At 34.9% G+C, this 18679-nt stretch overlaps 1 protein-coding gene across 3 annotated transcripts in view; it reads left to right on the top strand.

Moving 5' to 3' along the window:
• DIAPH2 (diaphanous related formin 2) overlaps positions 1-16222 on the top strand; it is a 155359-nt gene extending 139137 nt beyond the window's left edge. For all 3 annotated transcript variants that reach the window (XM_021405708.1, XM_021405710.1, XM_021405709.1), the window contains one exon: positions 11819-16222. In XM_021405708.1, the coding sequence (XP_021261383.1) occupies positions 11819-11883 (65 nt within the window). In that variant the 3' untranslated portion in view covers positions 11884-16222. The remainder of the gene's footprint in view (positions 1-11818) is intronic.

Genomic DNA, 18679 nt, shown 5'->3' with positions numbered 1-18679 from the left:
TATGGTAGATTAAAAGCCTGAGTGACTGCCTTCTTTTTTTAATGATACCAGAGTGGCATAGGGAATGGTGGGTACCAATCAAAATTTTTGTAAGAATGGCTTTTTATAGTCACATCCTGAAAATGCATAAAGGGAAAAGGAGGTAAAATTGAATCTAATTCACCTACAAAATGAAAACAAACAGGTAGAGTGGATTTGGTATGGAGGTGTTGTTGATGGAAGACTCCAAAAAGATTTGAAGAGTATATGTAATAGTTTTGTTCTATGTTCTGTGTTGAAAAGGGCTAAGAATGAAGGTAAACAATAAACAAAACTAGGCTTACCTTATCATTCTTACTAATAAAATGAGGAAAAGCATGTGAGATACTTTCTTCTCTCCTTCTGTTCTCATCACAGCTGAAACTAAGGAAATAGTCATGAGAAATGATTTTTCTCCCGCAATGTAATCAGGAGAGAGAACATATTTAACCAGTTCTTCACTGCACATTGTGCTTCAAATCTGTGGTGATGGGAGCATAAATAAATGACTAGAGCATCTTGTGGCTGTTCAGTAGCCAAACAAAAAGGTGAAACACGTGGCTGTGTGTTACCTAGAATTTGATTTGTCTGGTTTGTATGTAGGTGGAAGAAGTGCAGGTGATTTGCTGTTCTTCAGTCTGCTAGGTAGTTCTCAGTTCCCCTGTTCACACTTATGTATGCAACTTATTTTTAGTTATCAGTGCTGAAGTTGCAATATTGTATCAAAGTGTTATATTAAAGAGAACTTTTAACATAGTGTATGTTTAGTATGTCAGGGAAAAATTGTAGATAATGTATTAGGGAAATTAATAACTGAGAGTTTAGAGAGCGCAGGAGGATTGACAGCAATTGATAGGAAGTAATTTAACTTTCAGAAACAGTGCAGTAATCAAGTGAGACTTAAAAGCATAGAGCAACAGTTTTCACTGCTCAGTGAAGCTGGTAAAGTGCGATTTTCAAACACAAAATATCTGCAGTCCCTCAGGGAGCAAGAGGGGTCAGGAAAGCTGCAGAGAAGCCAGACTGCATAGCACAAGTCAGCAGACAGGTGGGTGAGCATGAACTGCCATCCATGCAAGATGTCCTGAGCTTAATGTTGAATTAATTTTCCTTCATTTTTTTTTTTTTTTTTAAAAAGCAGAGTTGGAAAGCTTTGGATGGTCCACTAAAGTTTGCTGTAGGACATTTTGAAAAAGTACATGCCTTACAATGAGCCACAGTTTTGAAGCTCCTTTTCTGTTTCTGCTGGTCACAGGATAAATTAGTATCTACTGAGTTGGTGCCGACTTCTTACCTTGCATGTGTACTTTGCAGAGAAGACCTTCTAATCTCTAATTTTCTGTAGATAAAATTCACAGAAGTAGGGTGGTTGTGCTATTTCGCATACAGAAAACTGTTTTTAAGTTGGAAGTTTCACAGGAGAGACTTACAAATGCAAAATGTTGGTAAGGAAATGCAGAACAGGTATTTATTAAAAGCGGCACTGGAGAGAAAAGGAATCCTGTAGAGAGTGGGAATGGTGTGTACTGATAAAAGGCATTTAGTATTTATTCAGTAACGTAAAGCAACCTTTCATGTACTTTGATCTGATGATCTTGCATGCAACAGAAGAGAATGAGAGAATCAAAAAAGAGGAAAAGATGGTAACTGAAGTGATCTAGGATATTTCTTACTATGTTAATTAAGGTTAGTTAGGTAGATAACCAACAGCAAAAGAGAAAGAGGGAAAGGTGGAATGTTTATATAAGGCTTCCAGGAGGAAAGAATGACTTTTTTAAGAACTCTTTGGACATGTATGTTATTCAGGAGAAGGTCATGGCTGGATTCAGGAAGGAAAGACTAATTTTCTGGTGTAGTCAGCATGTTAATGCCATTTTGCTATATTAGCATTCATTTACGTAGAAGTGTTTTTATTCATATTATGAATGTCAGCATTAGCATTTAGGCGTAGGTATTTCTAAATCAATAATTAAAAACACATGGAAATATTCTCCTCATTTAAGTCATACATCTCTTACCTAGCTTTGAGTTTTAGTGTAAGTTAATTTCAACTAAAAGTGCTTAGAAGACAGCATACAATCATTTAACAGAATCTTAATGTTGCCTACACTTTTTTTTTTTTTTTTTAAGATTTTATCACTATGACAAAAATGATGTTAACCTTGGCATTGCTTTCTCCAGAGCTCCTTTTCTAAGTGGTAATTAATTTCATAAAAGTTTATACTGTCAAAAGTCTACAGCTCTGGTACTGAGAAGTTGAAAGATGCCAATTAATTTTCCATTTTTGTCATTCGTCCAGAGAGTGCAACACTTGTGGGTTTTAATAAAGTATTGTCTCTTAATTGGTGGCCTGGAGAGCATCTTCAGTTGAAATAGCAGGATGAGGAAGGTTTCTAAGCTCGGTCAGTAGAAATAGCTTAACTTCTTTTTAGCTCTGTGTCGTTAGTTTTTCTTTAAAATAAAGCAAAATCTTTATTTAAAAGTTGTGGAACTAGCATTGAGAACTTCCTGCATATCTTACTAGTAGGGATGTGTTCTTTGGTGTCTGTCAGGCCACATCTAGTCTTGCTTTTAGTACAGATAAAAATTTTTAGGGGCTTTTTCATAATGTATAATACAGGCTATCAGCATTAGCACAGCTCATTGTTTAGTAAAGAAGGGTATATAGTTTTGCATCTTGGAAATGTAGAGTAGCTTGACCTCAGAAAAGAAGTTATTGTGTATGTAATGTTTTGCTTCTAGAGCAGCTATATCCAAGTGTATATAATTGCATTCTTAAAACATCCATTTAGTCAGACCCATTTGGAAATAGTATTTCGTTGTAGGATCTTAAAAAGCCCTAAATCTTATACCTGTTTTCTAATGTGCAGTGATAGTACAGCAAAGCACCGTTTTCCCCATATTATTTGTAAATGGTTTATTAAGGCTGTCATAAAATACTCTCCAGTTCCTAGGGACTGTCTGAAATGTGCATGAGCTGTAATGGCATGCCACCTTCACTGTGCGTTCTTTGAGGTCCTTGTCAGAGGAAGCTATAATGATGGGAAGGGGATAAATTGGCAGATTTTGTGTGTTTTGAATCTGCATGTGGGCTTTTGTTTAGCTCTTTGTTCACGAAACAGATCCCGATTATGGATTTATTTTTTCTGATAGTCTAAAATTATAAAAATAACATTTTTATAAATTACTTAAACAAAAAGTCGATTCACGTGACCCGTGAATGCCTTTGTTGCAAATAACGCATAGTGAAAGTCACGTGTGGTGTTTAGTCATTCTCTGTTGTTGTGTGTAAGGAGGTGGCAGGTAGCGATGAGATCATCATGCCAGGCTTGAACAGGAGCCTTTTTTAATACAGGAGCCCTTCTTTAATGTTATATGATGAAGGTGCAGATGGGCACAGATCACTGCAGCCTGTGCCAGTCGGTCATACAGGAGTGATGTCGTTTTAAGTTTTCTCATAGCATATTCAGTTCCATTTAAATATTGCAAAATGCTGAATTGTAAATGTTAACCTATCCATGAATAAAAAATGCTGATATTTTATTTAATCAAAAAATAATTATGGATGGTCTGCTTTTATTGTATTATTTAAAGTATTTCATTTTACATGTAGACTACAAGTTATTGCAGAGTTATGTTTTATAAAGAGAATTTGTTTCTGATGCATAAAAAATAAAAGAGGCAGATTTTTGAAGGATTTAAAACAAATTGTTTGCTTTTGACAAGGGATGTCAATTATGTGGGTATAGGGGGAAAAATTGGTGACATTTTGTGTGCAACAGCAGGAAAGACTTGCTTTATTGGAGTGTTACTCTCATACAGAAATTCCTTTGCAGAAAAGAGAGGTTCAAGTTCATTGCTTTCATGTTCTATGCAAAGAATAAAGCATTTGTGCATAGGAGATGTAACTTCCAGTATTTAAGCTGCTAACTGATAAAACTGAGGAGTGTGGGTGGGAGCGATCCTACTGAGGCAAATGTGTTCGTATGGTGCCCTTTAATAAAAAATTGTAAGGAATAGCTGGAAAGCTTCCCCTTTGACTTTCATCTGGCAGTTTTTGATTGTAACTTTGTAAAGGAATAGATATTGACTTCTATCAGGCAGTTTTGGAAAAGAGGTGAAGAGCCTTCTCTCATGACTCTCTGTACATTTTGTCAAATCGTATACTTAGATTTGAAGTGCAAAGTGAAGGCTGATGTCAAGAAATGCCTTCAGCACAAGCTGGTGTTGGTCTCTCGTGGGTTTCTTCTTTCTTAAAAGTATCAGATTAGATTGTAAAATGATGGCAATCTAGCTGGACATAAACACGTTTATTGCAGGCTCAGCAGCCATTACATATCATTAGTGAAAGGAGGCAAGGGACAAGGGGACCACTTTGATGTCAGTTTGATTCTTTTTAAGAACAAATGCATTCGGATGAGAAGATGCTAACTTTATGACTGCTTGTATACTAGAAGTTCAGAGCCTATTACTGTCTTTATTTCTTTGTCCTGTTTGTAACATTACAGTCAATTTCAAAGCAAATACAAATTGCAAGAACAGTAGCGTGAATAGGGCAGCTGGGAATATCAAATTTTGGAAGCCATTTTAAATTACATTATTTATGAAAAATATGGTTTATCAGCATCCTATCAATCTGTTCAAAATGGGTGTACACACTTTTGCTATGTCACTCTCTTTAGCAGTAAAATAACAGGTACGATTGAAATAGGGAAACATCTTTTATATCAGCAAATCTGTCATTTCTGACATAAAATGTGTTTTTTCTAAGAGACTCTATTTTTACTTTTGATCAACTGCTGAAAGTCTATGTTTACTCATGAAAAGAGATGCATTCTGTATTTGGGAGCTGAGATTTCTTGCTTACTAAAGGAGACCTAAGTTGTTTGCTCTGAAAAATGTTACCCTATTAATTCATGAACTATACGTATTTTACTGTGCATGACATGCAATAAAGGATACAAATTAGAAGTTCAAGGAAAGATACATGATTTTTTTTTTTTTTAATTGCAGTGCATCTCTTTTTCTTTTTCTTTGTTTCTACTACTTGGACCTGACCTTATTCCAAAATTTGACACGTCACGTCGTTTATCCTGTGGGGTTTTTTGTGTGTTACTTTAATGTAGTACTTTCAGTTGTCTCATCTGGTTTAAAACAAATCATACATTCATGTCCTAAATGTTTCACTAGTCAGAATAATTAAGTTGATCAGGTTGGAGAGCATTGGAAGGAAAATAATAGGGTCACTGAAGCATTCAGGCTCTAATGGGAACCTGAGTTCATTCAGATATCAAATCCAATAATTGCTTTACACCTGTATATGCAGTCCCACTGAGCAAGTTCACATTAAAGGTTTAGTGGTACAGTTTCAATGCTGTGCTTCAAGGGAATCTTAGTAGCTTTTAGAAGACTATGTTATTTTGAGTTTTTCAACAGTTCCTTGTTTTTGTGTATCAGTTATAGTTAGCTCTGATTACTCATCTTTATGCACTGGAAAATATTTCCACATATCATACCTCTAGTGAGAAATTCTCATAAGTAATGTATTATGAATTACATCCAATAGCAGTCAGAAAAATCTGAGGGGTGTCGTATGAGTTCCACTGCTTTGAATGAGGTATTATTAGTCAAGTTAGTGGGATGAGGAGCAGTAGATTTAACTGAATTCTAAGTGTGAAACTCAGAGTGTGCATATGGTTGTTTGTAGTGCAGCCTGAGGGTTGTAGGGATGCTCATAGCCACGATTGCTACTTGTAAAAGGCAATTTCATAAGGATGGACTAAAAGTCAGCATTACTTAGTGAGATTGTAATAGCAATGAAGCAATAATTGTAACTTTGCAATTTATGCTGAATTCTGTGACAAAGTGTCTGTGAACGCCAGTGGTGCGGGCTGTCACAGAAATCAGAGAAAATTTCATCACAAATTAGAAGGTAAAAATACTAACTAGGAAAATGACAGCTATTCATAGTAGGTTTCTGTAAATTCCAGGTAGAGATGCTGGTCACAGTGCTGATTATTACTGGATATATTCAACCTTACACAATCATTCCTCTCTTTCTTTGTTTTCCCACCTTTCCTTAGTTCTCACCTGAGAATCAAAACAGGAAAAGAAATGGAAAATGGCTGTATGTGGGCCTGCACTGTACTGACATGAATGCCTTTTTTCCTCTGTAATTTTAAAAGGCAATTACCCTTGGAGGGAAGGAGAAAAATAGATTGATTTGTCTTGTAAACCCTGAGGCAGGCACATGTTGTCTCAAACTAAGGCTTTTCCATCTCAGCTCTTGTAGAACTTTCAATGCATATCCCAAGTGGTACTATCAACAAAGAAAGCGAAGTCAAATTGAAATATTAAATAGATCATTTAAAGGTTTAAGGAATTTTAGCTTACTGAGCTTGGGCTTTTTCTGTGAAATCTTTAAGGTCTGAGCTAAGCTATAGTAAAACTTACATTAAACATTACTTGAAAATAACAATTACAGAAGTATTTACAAGAGAAACGTATAAGTGTACTAGATTTTTTTCAGCTATAAATAGGATGAGTTTGACAGAGTTGTGATACAAAAGGTCAGCATCACAGACTTCTGTTGCAAGTGTTATTTTTATTGTGTTCCCATACTGTGTTGACTGTGCTTAGAGCTGGATTATGCTGAGCTGCGAGATGTCATCACATGTCATTTAACATTTACATTTCTTTTGTTACTCATTTTATCTGTAACACAGAGAACGTAAAGAAGTGCTGTTGTGGAGTGCTGGTATGTGTTTTCATCCAAATGAAAGTCTCCACTTACCTGTACCCAGCAAGCCAGGCGTGAGGGGCAGCAGTACCATGAGATATGTCTGCATTCGCCTTTAATCTGAGTGAAACCTCTTTGTGTCAGGGCAAATCCTTTGGCTTTCTGTATTTTATTCCTAGCTCTGGACTACATTGCCTGTGGATTTTAAATGCTTCTCTTTAGCAAGTTAAAGAGAATCCAGACTTCCATGGATGTTCTGACTGATAAATTTTGTGTGGACAGATACGCTGAGCTGGGTCCTGACAGCAGTGCTGCTTGTTATTTAAATGGCTAAAACTTTGAAGGAAGTATTTCCAAGCAGCATATGCATCTACGTGCAATCTCTCTTACCTTAAGGCTTATCATGTTATAATAATTTTGGTACTCCTGACTTCCACAGGTAACTGAGGATATATGTACTTCTGCTTTTCTCAGAGGAGGAACCTCTGTTTCTTAAAAGACGCCCTTTAAAGTCTGTTGCCTTAGCCTTTTTCTTCCTGTGTTAGAAATCATACTGATAACTAGACAGATCATTTTTTTAACCTTGTTTATTTTAACACCTTTTCTTATATAACTGTATATTGGTAAATGTCCCACTAACCAGGTCAAGAACATAATTTTTAAAGTATTATAACATCAACACATTTATAGTTAATCTGTTTGGGCTATATTGCTGCTGTTACTCTAGCCTTAGGGTGAGTTTCTTTTTCTCCTTTGGGATAAATTGTGCTTATATACTCAGGTATCACTCAGCATACAAATTGAAGTTTTGGATTGGACCTTAGACAAAATAGAACAGGACTTTACAGAATTTGATTCTATTGTTTCAAGGTTTGTTTGAAATCTCGAAAGTTTTCTTTGATGCTAAAATAACTATTTTAGCTGTCATTTGAATTTGCCAAGAACTTGAGACTCTGTTCAGAAAGAAGATCCAAGAACATGGAAATTGTATCACTTGGTCTTTTTGCATTTTTAGTTGCAAAAATATCAAAATGAAAAACGTAAAATGACCAAGTGGGATGGTTATAAAGGGTCTAGTTTGGCTTTTACTAGGCATGGGTAGTGTACCTGTTGCTTTTGAAATAACTGCTCAATATACTAAATAATAATAATAAAAAAATCAGTAGTTCCCTTAACTTGGTTTTAAAACTTGTATAACTGCTTGGAAGAAAGATCTTTTGGACAGTGCTATTTTAGAGTGCTTTTTGATATGCTATTTTGGTTTCATTTCTCCCATTACTGATCTCTACCTCATTTAGTGGGGTTTGTCTGTTTGTTTTTAATATGAGCAACACATTTTGAAAGTTTGAAATCAAATTTCACTTAGATGGACAGCATCTTAACAGAATTGAGGTTATGAGAGCTATATATTCTCAAGGTGCTGTTTCTCAAAAGGATTTTGCTCTAAACCCTGAAAACAGTTTTGAAACTCTTCATTTCCTTGACTCATTTATCCCTCAGTTTATATTCCGTAATAATGTCATAGATACAGGCCAGACAATATAGAGAACACAGTTGCATATATTTCTTTTCAAAGCAATTGATAATATGCTGTTACATCAGGCCACGTTGTAGCTTTAAATTTCCCTATATGCAGATGGCTGAAGGAAAAAACTACAGGCTACCCAGAATAAGATTATTTAAATTGATTCTAACTTGTCCAAATGCTAATCATTGACACTATATATAGCAAATATTTAGGTATCTCAGTCAGAACAAAGTGATGACTGTTAAGTGTTTCTTGGACTTAGAACTTCTGAAGCAGGAATGCTGATGTCATCAGTATCACAGGTGCATTGTTTGTTCCCTGACATTGTCACGTTGTGATAGTTCATCATTTAAAACATTAAGTACCTTGCGTACTCGTTTTTAGCGTAGTGTAGTCGTTCCATGGTTATATGAAACTTTCTTGATCTTCTGATTGATTTCGATGATATATTGTTTGTGGTCCTTGCTGAAGTACCAGGAATTGTATGAGTGTTTTCCCTTGGGCTGCTCATGAAAACAAGATGTGTTTCAGTAGGACTTCTCAGTGAACAAAATTTTACATGAATGAATAAATAAATATTTGATGGAAATGCTTTCATTGATTCCCAAAGGTAGAAAGGCCTTTCAGATTCCCTTACAGGACTCATTTCTACATCCTTTACAAAGTCAAAATAATTTAAAAAATGGAATTTTAAGTATTTTAATCATTGCTGGGTTCCTTCCTTGTATGATTTTTTTTGAAGTCAGCATGGGTAGGTACCCTTTTTATCTGAACATAAAAGATCTTTTTTATCAGCAACTATGAGAAGGTGAATTTTTTCACCTTGTGATAGGTAGAAAAAAAAAAAAAAACAAGTAGTAACTCTGAATATTCAAATTAGTATAGTAGATTTTTAAATAAGTTAGCATTTCAGAGTTCCCTTTACTGTGGCTTGTGTCCTCCAACATGTGCACCAGCACAACAATTGCTAGCTGGGCACCCAAAGACATACGCTACCCCTCTTCCGAATTCACATTTTACAGCTATTTTAGGCTTTTGTTAATATGATTAACTAAGATATTTTTTGTCCAAGTTTGAGGGTCCTCTGACCATAGCATTTTAGGAAGGCAAAATAGTTTTGGTAGTAATTTTTTTTTAGCCAGTTTTCCTACAAGTGTTAGGTATTTCACCTTTTCCATTTAGCTAAAAATTCAAAATGTTTTTGAAAAATAAATAGTAGTTATCTGCACCAGTCAGGTTTTATTGTTGGCATTGTTTTGTTTTTATTGCTAATCCAAGGGTGATAATGTAGGTTACATCTGGTAGTAACTCAAATACTATTCCGATAAGCATTAGAGGAAGGTCTGCAGAAAAATAAGGTTTTGAATGCAGTCTAGTGTGTTTGAGTTGGTAGCTTTTAATAAGGCATAAAAACAGTTTTAATGCTCTGACTGGAAAAAAAAAAACAAATCCTGATGAACTAGCCAAACGATGTTCAATGTTCAAGTTAAAGCGGTTTATAGTACATTTCTGGTTTTAATATTAGGCATGTCAAATACACTTTTTGTGGTTATTACGTGTTAATACAAATTCTAATTGAGTACCTTTAAAATACAGTTTTGTACAGTATGCCTTTCTCTATTATCGCATATCTCAGTCTTATGACTTGGCAGTTCGATTACACACCGCCTATATTATTACTGGCATTGATTGCTCATAAAAAGTTAGGTTTATAATTAGTAGAGCACAAGCATAATACCTGGCAAAGTGAGTAAGTAGAAAGCAAAATGGAAAAATCATTTAATCTTAATATTGCAGTTCTGGAAAATATCATGTATTTTTCTCCTAATGAAACTGAGTTTCATGCTGATAACAAGCTACTGAGTTAATAAATCTATTGCAGCCATTGAGACTTCTCTTTTAATAACAGAACTAATGCAAAAGCATTAAGGAAAGGAAAACACATTTTGCAGAGCAAATTTTTTTTGCAAAAATATTTTCCTCTTCCCAACAAATGTAACTAATTGATTTTAATACTAGTATGTTACACATACAGAGTATAAGTGAAGGTCTTAAGGTTGAAGTCTCTGAATGACATCAAGTTAAAATACATTGTCTAAGTTTTTTTGCTTTTGCACGGCATATATTTATACACTAAGCTTATTCTGGTTTTGTTTTCTTATATTGCTCAAGCACCTTTTCAAATATTTTGTACATTGTAGATGTTATTTATTCCCAGAACAGTTAAATCAACCACTGAGGGCAGTTATCACTGGACTCTTTACTGTTCACTGTTAAAGATGAGCAGCAGCACATTTGAATTGGTAACTCTCCTTCTTGGGTTTTAGACAGCGTTTCTGTGCTTGTAATTTCCAGTGCCTAGTGACTGCAACCAGTGTAGAGATTTATTCCCATGCAAAACAGATTGACTTAGGGTAATTTGAATACTTTATGCATGGATAAATTCATTAGGAAAAGGAGGCAAGGCAGAACTATAAAAAGAACAAATATCTTGCTAAAGGAGCCCTAATTCCCTATAGCATTGGAGACACTTCCACTGAACAGGGAAAAAGAAGGTTGATTTTGCAGAGCTCTTGCTGTCTTCGCAAGTATCCTCTGTTGTGGTCCAGAAATAGTTCACTGATCCCTGACTACTCCAGAACTTCATTTAATGTGCGTAGGCCATTTCTGACTTTGTTAGGTTATAATGTAGTGAGTCTTTTTCAAAGAATATTTTCTACCAATCAGATGGGGCATGTACTGGGATGCCGTGATGCTGTAGCAATGAAGGTCTGGTACTGATGGAAACAAAGAGCAGTAACCTGGATGTAAAACAAGAGAATAGAAGAGGCTGTGTCAAAAGTGAACAGTGACCAAAAAAGAAAATAAAATTGTGCAGCAAGACCACATTTGAAAAAGATCAAAACCTCCAGAAAATTAAGCGGGGGCATTTAGTTGTGGTTGGTAGTTCATGATTGTCTTCTTTTCCTGTGAAAGGCGTATTTATTCATTGCAATAATTACTGTGTAATATTTCATACTAAAAGTTGTTCACATTGCACAATCAGGAAATGCTTAGGAGGCTGATTTGACTGTTCTGTTTTTAACTCTATACTAAATCATAGCAAATAGTCTAGCACTTTGGCGCTTGCAGTATCTTATAGTAGGCATTCCACCACCACGTTGGGCAGTACAATCTCAGCAGACTTGATATGTATTTTTCCAGACGTTTCTGTGCATAGATTGTTCATACTATAAGGCATTTACCCAGGATTTTGTTAATTGTGTGCTATTTCCAAGGGAACAGTGTTTCAAGATTCTCTTAATGCTTTTATCACCTGGCTTCTCTGATCAAGAAAGTAATTTATTGCTGATTGCAGAACTCTTGAACTCAGTCTGGCAGCTGTAGTGTGAAACTTTTCTGATCCAATCTCCTGGTTATTTATTTACGTATCATTTGAAATGTTTTTCAGGGCTGTTTGAAAACCTCTTGATGTTGCGCTATCCGTGTTTCAAATCCTATAGTGATTTGTTTTTTCTCTCTTTATATTACAGATAACAGACAAGTAGGTTTGGAAGATTCTCGTACTCGTCACAGTGGAACAAGAGCAGCTCTATGATTCTTCTGATGCCAAAGAATTTAGTGAATTGTTTTATTTACAATTACATGGAAATATTTTTGAGTTTATCATCTAAATTGGCAACGATCGCAAAAGAATATTGACTAAATGCAAAAGGTGTTTAAATAATTTTTGCTAAATAATCCACATACTGTATCTTATTACCCCAACTACCAAGATCTGTAAACAGTGTTTAACAGCAAGGTCTTATTTTTTGTGTGTTCTTTTTTTTCCTTTTTTCTTCTTATTTTCCTTTCCTTTTTTTTTTTTTTAAAGCTGGCAATTTAGATGAAAGGAGTTGGGGGTTCCTGGAAAGTGTTTTATGTGGCTAAGAAAATAGACCTTTGTTGAAAGAATACATATGTGGATTCCATTGCAGTTCTCGTTTGGACCTGAAAGGAAAGAAGTAATAAAATTGTATGTTAAAAAATTCAGAGATGAGCTGATGTACAGAATCATTTTTGTAACCATAAAAACGCAATGCATGGCCCCAATGAGGTTGCTGGAAATCTTTATGTAAAGCCTGGTGGATACAGCAATTTTGGCTGCAAGTAGGGTAATACCACATATCTACACTTTTGGTGACTTTAATGTTGTATAATTACTTATCACTGCTAAAAATAAAAAATAAAAATAAAAAAAAATAAAACAGAGCATAGGATTTTACCAAAATTAAATGATACTGTGGGCAGAATATGTTTTTAACTGAATATACGGAGAAATTTTCTAATTATGAACTTATATATTCTTTATACAGATATTTGGGGGAAAATATGATTGTCCTATTTTAATTATACTAAAAATACCTTTGTGTAGGTTTTTAGATACGGGCTACATTATGAAGCTACTTAGAGCTGCCTCTGAGTTTTTCCTCTGTTTCTCAGGTAAAACATGTAGTGGGATCTCTGTGGTGGATTTTAGTTATGAGGGTTTAGCAGCTAAGAATAAATTTTCTACTTGGAGCACTATATAGCAGTGAACAATGATTGCAGCAATCTGATTTTTTGGGAAACTCCTCCCATTCTGCTTTGTATACAGGCCCCTGCACTGCAGTACCTCAGGTGAGCAGTCAGCTCGGTAGCTGATACTGTCTGTGTTCCCCCACTCAAGGGGGAACTTAGCGGTTCTCTTTTCTCCCCAGGCTCTAGTTGAATGTACATTGTGTTTTGGTGTTCAGGTCAGTCTTCGTCATCCTTTGTACTGAAGACTCAACGCTTATTTGGATGAGATGGAGGATTTTAAGGGGGAGTTCCAGTGGAACTACTCATGTTCAACTACGGTATTTTAAAAATGGGATACAGTGTAGTAGATGGCACTTATTCTCAAATTATTACTGATTGACGAATTATTATAAATACTTTTATTGCCTGGGGTTATGGGAAACTTCTTTTTTTAATGTTATATAAAGAATATTTGGAAGATAAGGTGTCAAGTTATTTTCTGTGCACAAACTGCTAGCTCTAGAGGAGCATTTGATACTGGGGCCATGTAATTTTGCACTACTGCTTGAGCCAAGCGTCTTTGTACAGTAGATTCTTTTTGCTTATCTGCTAAGATACTTCAAAGACTATCCAGCTGTATTGGGATAAATGCTTACAATTGCAAGCTATGTTCATAAATATACAATAACTGTAAGAAAAGATAAAAGATACAGCTCCTTATCTGTCCAGTATTGATTTTCTATTTTTTTTTTAAAGAAAGGTCTTTAAAGGATACAGCTTTTGCCCATTGCTGCATCACTAAACACAAGAATACAAATGAAGCCTAGTGAAATGTGTGCTGTCAACTAATACTCTACCTGAACTGGGGCTTTTTGTGTCTTTAGTAATTAAGCAAAGACTTGTATGGTACTTCAGGAAAAAAAAATGCATGCAACAGGATTCTATTCTGTCTCTCAGTTCTTTCAATAAGAGATACAAAGAATTATATTCTGTTTTGTGTAAGGTCAACATCAACCTTGTACTCAACCATATTAATTTTGCAGTTATAAAAATGTGCTTAATGTGCATAGCCAGTTTAAAAGGATTAGGTGCATAATGTCAATATAAATTTGTACTACAATCAATAGTGTATTAAAATTCAAATTTAAAAAGGAGCATTTTGGGATTTAGAAGTATTGATATCTTTATATGTGAAAACTCAACAGCCCAAAACAGAATCTTTATACTGTAGCAGTAATTATTAGTGCACAAGGTTTTCATTTCCATGGCTGTATTTTTTAAAAGGTCTGTAAAAGCTGACTGCAGATTCTCAAGAACCAAATCTTAGCAAAAAGCAAATCCAAAATAACATCATCATCTAATACTTCTATTTTACTACTATTTTTTCGTATTTGAAACATTTATATAATTTAATGGACATATCTGTTAGAACTAAAGTGTCTTTCAAAGGAAAACTAGTTTAGAAGATAATTTATGTAAATATAGGGTGCTCGTATTTATGAAGTCTAAAATATTTTCTGAAATTGATGCTGGTCACTTTGTCTTTTGATAGTTTTTTCAGTCTATATTAAATTGCAGCTATTTTTAATGTTTTTATTATTGATCTGATTCTCAGAGTTGTCACGTGTTTCTCTAGAAGTGTAGAGTAGTAGCACCTTTTTCAGAAATGCACTTGCCTTATTTTCTAATTTTAAAAATGAAATATATCAGTTAAATTATATTTGTATTCAGAATAATCCCAGAAAGAAAATTGCTGGAGGCTTCATACATAAATTTCTCGCTAATTATTTTTCACTAAATGTCCTCTGAGACATTACGTTAACAGTATACTATCGCATCTGTTTGCATTCACATTTTACCAGTTACAAGTACTGAAGATTTTTTTTATGATGTTACACTGTTTACATTTCTTAGTTTATTTAAGAGGAAAATAATCTTACCTTTGTAATGAATTAGACTAAATTTGCAATTGACTTGGGAATGAATTGTTTAAATCATATACAAATATACATCTCTATTGCTTAAAACTACTGGCTGTACAGATCAGAAATGTAGAGACACTAGACATTTTTGCTCAAGTTTTATGCAGTTTGCTGAGAAAAAGTGCAAGACAATTTGTCATGTATGTTTGTTTGTGATTGAGCAAATATCATAAGTGATGTTTGTTTTGTGTTAACCATATTCTGAACTGATGTTGAAGCCAAAACAAAATCAGTACCTCAGAGGGCACTGACAAACACCTTCAGGAAGCTTTCCTACAAATACTGTTACATAATTTGTTCTGGTTTTAAACAACCATGACCAATATGAAAAACGTTATCTGAAATTAGTGATTCTTTTTTGAAGATTTAGAGACAATTGCAAACACTCCCATAGTTCCCTTCTGTATTATGCAAACGGTTATTAATATATGTATATTTTTGCATTTGTATGTGTGGTATATGTACTACCTCAGAGAAATGCTGTAAAAAAAAAAAAAATTCATGATTTCTATCCAAACCACAGCTCATCCGTGACCTAGTTCAAATTCACTCCACAATATACAAATGGTTTGCTAAACTGAGAATCTGGCTGCATTTTAGGTTTGGCTCTGGAAATCTTCCTATAGCTTTCGTTAAGAAAACTTTGCAGTGTTTTGCTTTTGCATCCCTCGGGCAAATCATGCTTTGATGGGTGAATTTAGTACTTCCTATATTAAGAATATAGGAAATATTTAAAGCTGGTAATAGTTAGGTGGAAGCAAACTTACGTAAATTGCTTCTTATCCATTAAACAAAGGCTTGGCTGAATTATATACTTCAGTGTTTGCCTTCAAATTGGAGAGGTCACCGTAATACATGCTAAGAGAGAAAGCAGTGTAAAGGTAGCTCGTCTCTTATGTGCCATAATGTTACTCATTTTGATGCAAGCATTGTAAGAAACCTTCGTGTCTCACACAATGTAAATAATAAAAATAAAATCAAAGCAGATAAAGCCAAATCCCTCAGCTTATTCAGATCACATACTGCTTTTGTGCACAAGAAAGAGACATGTGTAAGCCTGTGTATTCTGCAAGCTGTCACTCAGCACCCACTGATTTCATAAGAAAAATGTTAAAGGAGAAAGATTTGTTCTTGTAGTGCTTCTTTTAGTGCTATTTGAGGTGATACATATGCCACAGAATGTGAACAGTAATTGATCACGGTTTAGTATCATGCGCCATTTGGTTTCCCTTTTAGAAGTCATATGACTCCTGATGCCAAAAAAATAAAAATAAAAGTGACAAAACTCATGCATTTCTATTTTTTAATCAGCTCTGTGTTTGTATGTAATGTTTTAAATAGGAATTTGATGACATTACAGCCTGGCCATTGTTTATCCATGTATTCTGAAAACTGTAATAAAGATTACGTACATGATTTTGCTAGGTGCAATGATGTTTTACTTGTTTGCAATGATGATTACCTATTGAGTTACCATCACCTCAACATCTGTTTTTGCTGTGTGGAATTGTCATGCTGCAATTGCTCATTGGCATGTTTTGGCTCTCTAGGGCATTTGGATATCTGGAGTTCTCAGAGGCGTCAAGTATTTTTGACTTGAATTGAGGAGAAAAGGTGCTTTTTTAATTAAGGAAAACTTTTCCAACAAAATAACCAGTAACCTTTGTACAGTTTCAGAAACAAATCATGGTAATACCAGTTTATTTTTACAAAAGGAACAATAAAAGAGAGTCACTAAAGAAATTAACATGGGTCCATATTTATTTTAAGTGACTGTATTCCAGTAAGACGGAGAACACAGCTGGATGGCTACTGTTGTCCAAATTATTTACCTAACTCGGTCACAAAAATGGTCTTAACAGGACAGAAATCTTGGCTGACTTTAAAAACTGTTTATTGCACCTTTTCTTAATGATGTCACCGTAACGGATTGAACTGCGCAGAAGTGTGGATAGAGCACCTTGGGTTTCTGGAATAAAAACTTAATATTCGAAGTGAATGAAATTCTCCTATCAGCCCAGCTGATGTAACAATCCTCAACTATCTTTTTATATGTGGAAAAGATGCAGCAAGGGCTTGGCTGAAGGCACTGTTTTATTTTAATGAACCGGAGTTAGAATTTTATAGAGAGATTTATTTTCTTACGGGAATAAGATGAAGTAAAATGAAAACTTTTAGGTGCTAGCTATAACTGGAAATGCTGTAATTGTCATGATTAAGCAAATGTAGTAATGATGTGTTATGTACACACAATATTCCTGTTCCTTACATGTAGGTTAATGCTTTTGACTTCCATGAGAGTCTGGAATTGCCTTTAGCCTCTTGTTTTCCTCCTGGGAGGTTAGCAAGCAGAATTTGCCCTGAAATAACTAGCTAGCACCTGAATACCTCTCTCAGTGGTAATTATGCCTGTGGCTCCCTCACATGTGGATTTCAGATTGATAGCATGTTCTGGTGCTCTGCCATTGAGACAGACTGCTTTCTTAGATTTGGATACTTATTGTAACTTCTACCTCGATTCTTCCCTCCTTTATTTCCTTTAGTCATAGTCTGTAAATCAGCCTTTCTGGATTTTTTTTTAAGAATGTCTATATTCTAGAGCATGGTAACATGATTACAAAAAAAAAAAAAAAAAGATTTGCTCTGAAGTGCTTTGTAAGTACTTCATTGCAATAATTAATCCTTTTGTATAAATGCAAAACTGAGATTAAGACAAAAAAAATCCCATAGAGGATTTGGTCCAATTAAATTCACAGGGTACTGAAAGCTGTGTGTGTGTTAATGGAGTGATGCCACTGACATAAGGGTCCCGTCTGACAGGTGAGGGATGTTGCCTTGTGCACCACCAAAAAAATACACAGATTATTATTTTTTTTTTGCCTGAATTCACTGACATGAAGAGACATGAGATTAGAAAGGCAAAAAGTGGTGATGGGACTGTAAGAGAGGCCTTTGTTCTGCGTGTAGTAGTACTACTAAAACCAACATGAGAAAAACAACTTGGTCTGTGTGTGTTGGCTCTGTATGTAATCAGTAGATTTTGAAATTGATCTGTTATACTTCAGTGAAGACAGTGAAGTGGAATTTTGAAAGCTGTGTTAAGATAGAATGGCCCAGTGAAAGCTGTGCATTCAAATATTTCTAAACTCTGTTAAGAAAAGTGTAATTTCATCTTAGGCAGTGAACATGTAAATGTAATGCCTGTTTTACCTGGAAGTAATTAAATTGTCTCATCATAAACCGCAGTCTTAATTCCAGTGAACAAGTAACGGTGAATTTTGAATATTTGAGTATTTAAACCAGATTAGCAGTATTTTGTATAGCTTATTATTTTGTATTTGTGGTGGGTCTTGAAAGAGTCATAGCATCTCTTTCTTAGGAGGAGATGCTCTTGCAAACATTAATAAAATCATTTTTATTTCAGAGAGCATAAGGAAGTCAAAACTATTTGAAAGTGTTCTTACTTTTCACCAGAATATATCCATTTTGTTCCTCGTGGCTTTTTGCTATCCAGAGTTGTGCTCAGAAATGAAGGTTAACCTTGCGGGCTGCTTAGCTGCAGAAGTCTGCAAATGTGTTATGTATGGGGGAGGAGAGGAACGTGCCCTGTTCCAAGCAGTCTGTTGGATGAATAGCCTGCTTTGCTGAGATTTTTGAAGCCTGGGAATAAACTGATAACAATTGAGATTGTGCCTTTTACCCTGATTGGCAGTTTTAGCTCATCATGGGATATTGTTGCCGTTGAGGAATAAAGCTTAGTGGTAGCTGTAGTGTTGTAATATGAGTCAGTGATCACAGTCTCATTAAGTCTCAATAAATATTCTCTTTATGAACAGTGTAAAATCAAAAATGGTTAATTTGGAGGAGAGGGGG

Source organism: Numida meleagris, chromosome 8 (genome assembly GCF_002078875.1).
Source record: "Numida meleagris isolate 19003 breed g44 Domestic line chromosome 8, NumMel1.0, whole genome shotgun sequence".
Lineage (NCBI taxonomy): Eukaryota > Metazoa > Chordata > Aves > Galliformes > Numididae > Numida > Numida meleagris.
The sequence above is the reverse complement of the archived record's forward strand: the minus strand, read 5'-3'. Positions and strand labels throughout refer to the sequence as shown.